The 1,056-nt window shown below is 47.1% G+C and overlaps 1 protein-coding gene across 1 annotated transcript in view; it reads right to left on the bottom strand.

The window, feature by feature from the left end:
- Positions 1-608, bottom strand: part of LOC140404354 (neuronal acetylcholine receptor subunit alpha-3-like) — a 134,078-nt gene extending 133,470 nt beyond the window's left edge. The window contains exons 1-2 of the mRNA XM_072492768.1: positions 512-608; positions 4-143 (exon numbers count right to left, since the gene is read on the bottom strand). Coding sequence (XP_072348869.1) covers positions 4-143; positions 512-572 — 201 coding nt within the window. The 5' untranslated portion in view covers positions 573-608. The remainder of the gene's footprint in view (positions 1-3; positions 144-511) is intronic.
- Between the last annotated feature and the right edge of the window lie 448 nt (positions 609-1,056).

The following is a 1,056-nucleotide window of genomic DNA, read 5'->3' as shown; positions in this document are numbered from 1 at the left end:
TACCACTTTCAGTAACTGAGATAGGGACACTTCGAACCGAACCTCCACCGCATTAGACTGGTTCTCCACCGGCCGGATGTGAGGATTGTGTTTGTTGAAGAGTTTTTTATAGAGCCTTCTCTCTGCTTCTGAGGACAGGACACCTGGTTAAAGGGGGATTGTTGGGAACAGCGTTTATTAGAATGATAGAAAGCTCAACAAGTCAATGAAAGCATTACTGACAGGACTGTGTTCTTTCTCTGCACAAAGAACTTTTGGACACGGTTTCAAAATCTTTCAAACACCAAATGGATGGAAAACAGATCTAGAAACTGAATTTGACAGTAACTGAAAGATATTTATTCCCAAACTGTTACTCCCAGTTTGCATGACCCGGATATATTGGGAATTGTCCCGTTTGTGTTTGATTCGTTTAAACACTGGAATGCAGGTCAGAAATAATCTTACACACACTGGAGTAGATCTTATCCCAATAAACTACATCTGCAACAGGCGGAAAAGGCAAACTTACCTCCAAGAAACAGGAGAAAGACACTACTGGCCAGCGGCAGTGTCCAGAGTCTACCTTCCATGGGGCTGGTTAAGAAGGAGAGCTGGACAGGTTGGGGGTGCTGAAAGAACAGCGACCACAGGGCCGGGACAGGCAGCGCGCTGACAATCCTGGTCTGAAAAGAGCTGGTGAGGGAGCAGGAGGAGCCGGCAGCCCCCTAGGGACCAGACAGAGACAGAATGCTCTTCACATACTCTCTGTCTGGCTTGTCTCGCACAATTCACAAACCCTTCTTCGCCCTCAGAGGCACTCTTCCCTCTTACACTCCATATACCCTCTCACTCACACACACCCCATATACCCTCTCACACACACATTCCCCATATACAATCTCACTCACACACATTCTCCATATACCCTCTCACACACACACTCCATATACCCTCTCACACACACACTCCATATACCCTCTCACTCACACACACACTCCATATACCCTCTCACACACACACACCATATACCCTCTCACACACACTCCATATACCCTCTCACACACACACTCCATA

Source organism: Scyliorhinus torazame, chromosome 30 (genome assembly GCF_047496885.1).
Source record: "Scyliorhinus torazame isolate Kashiwa2021f chromosome 30, sScyTor2.1, whole genome shotgun sequence".
In the NCBI taxonomy this organism is placed as follows: Eukaryota; Metazoa; Chordata; class Chondrichthyes; order Carcharhiniformes; family Scyliorhinidae; genus Scyliorhinus; species Scyliorhinus torazame.
This window is presented reverse-complemented; position numbering and strand designations above follow the sequence as displayed.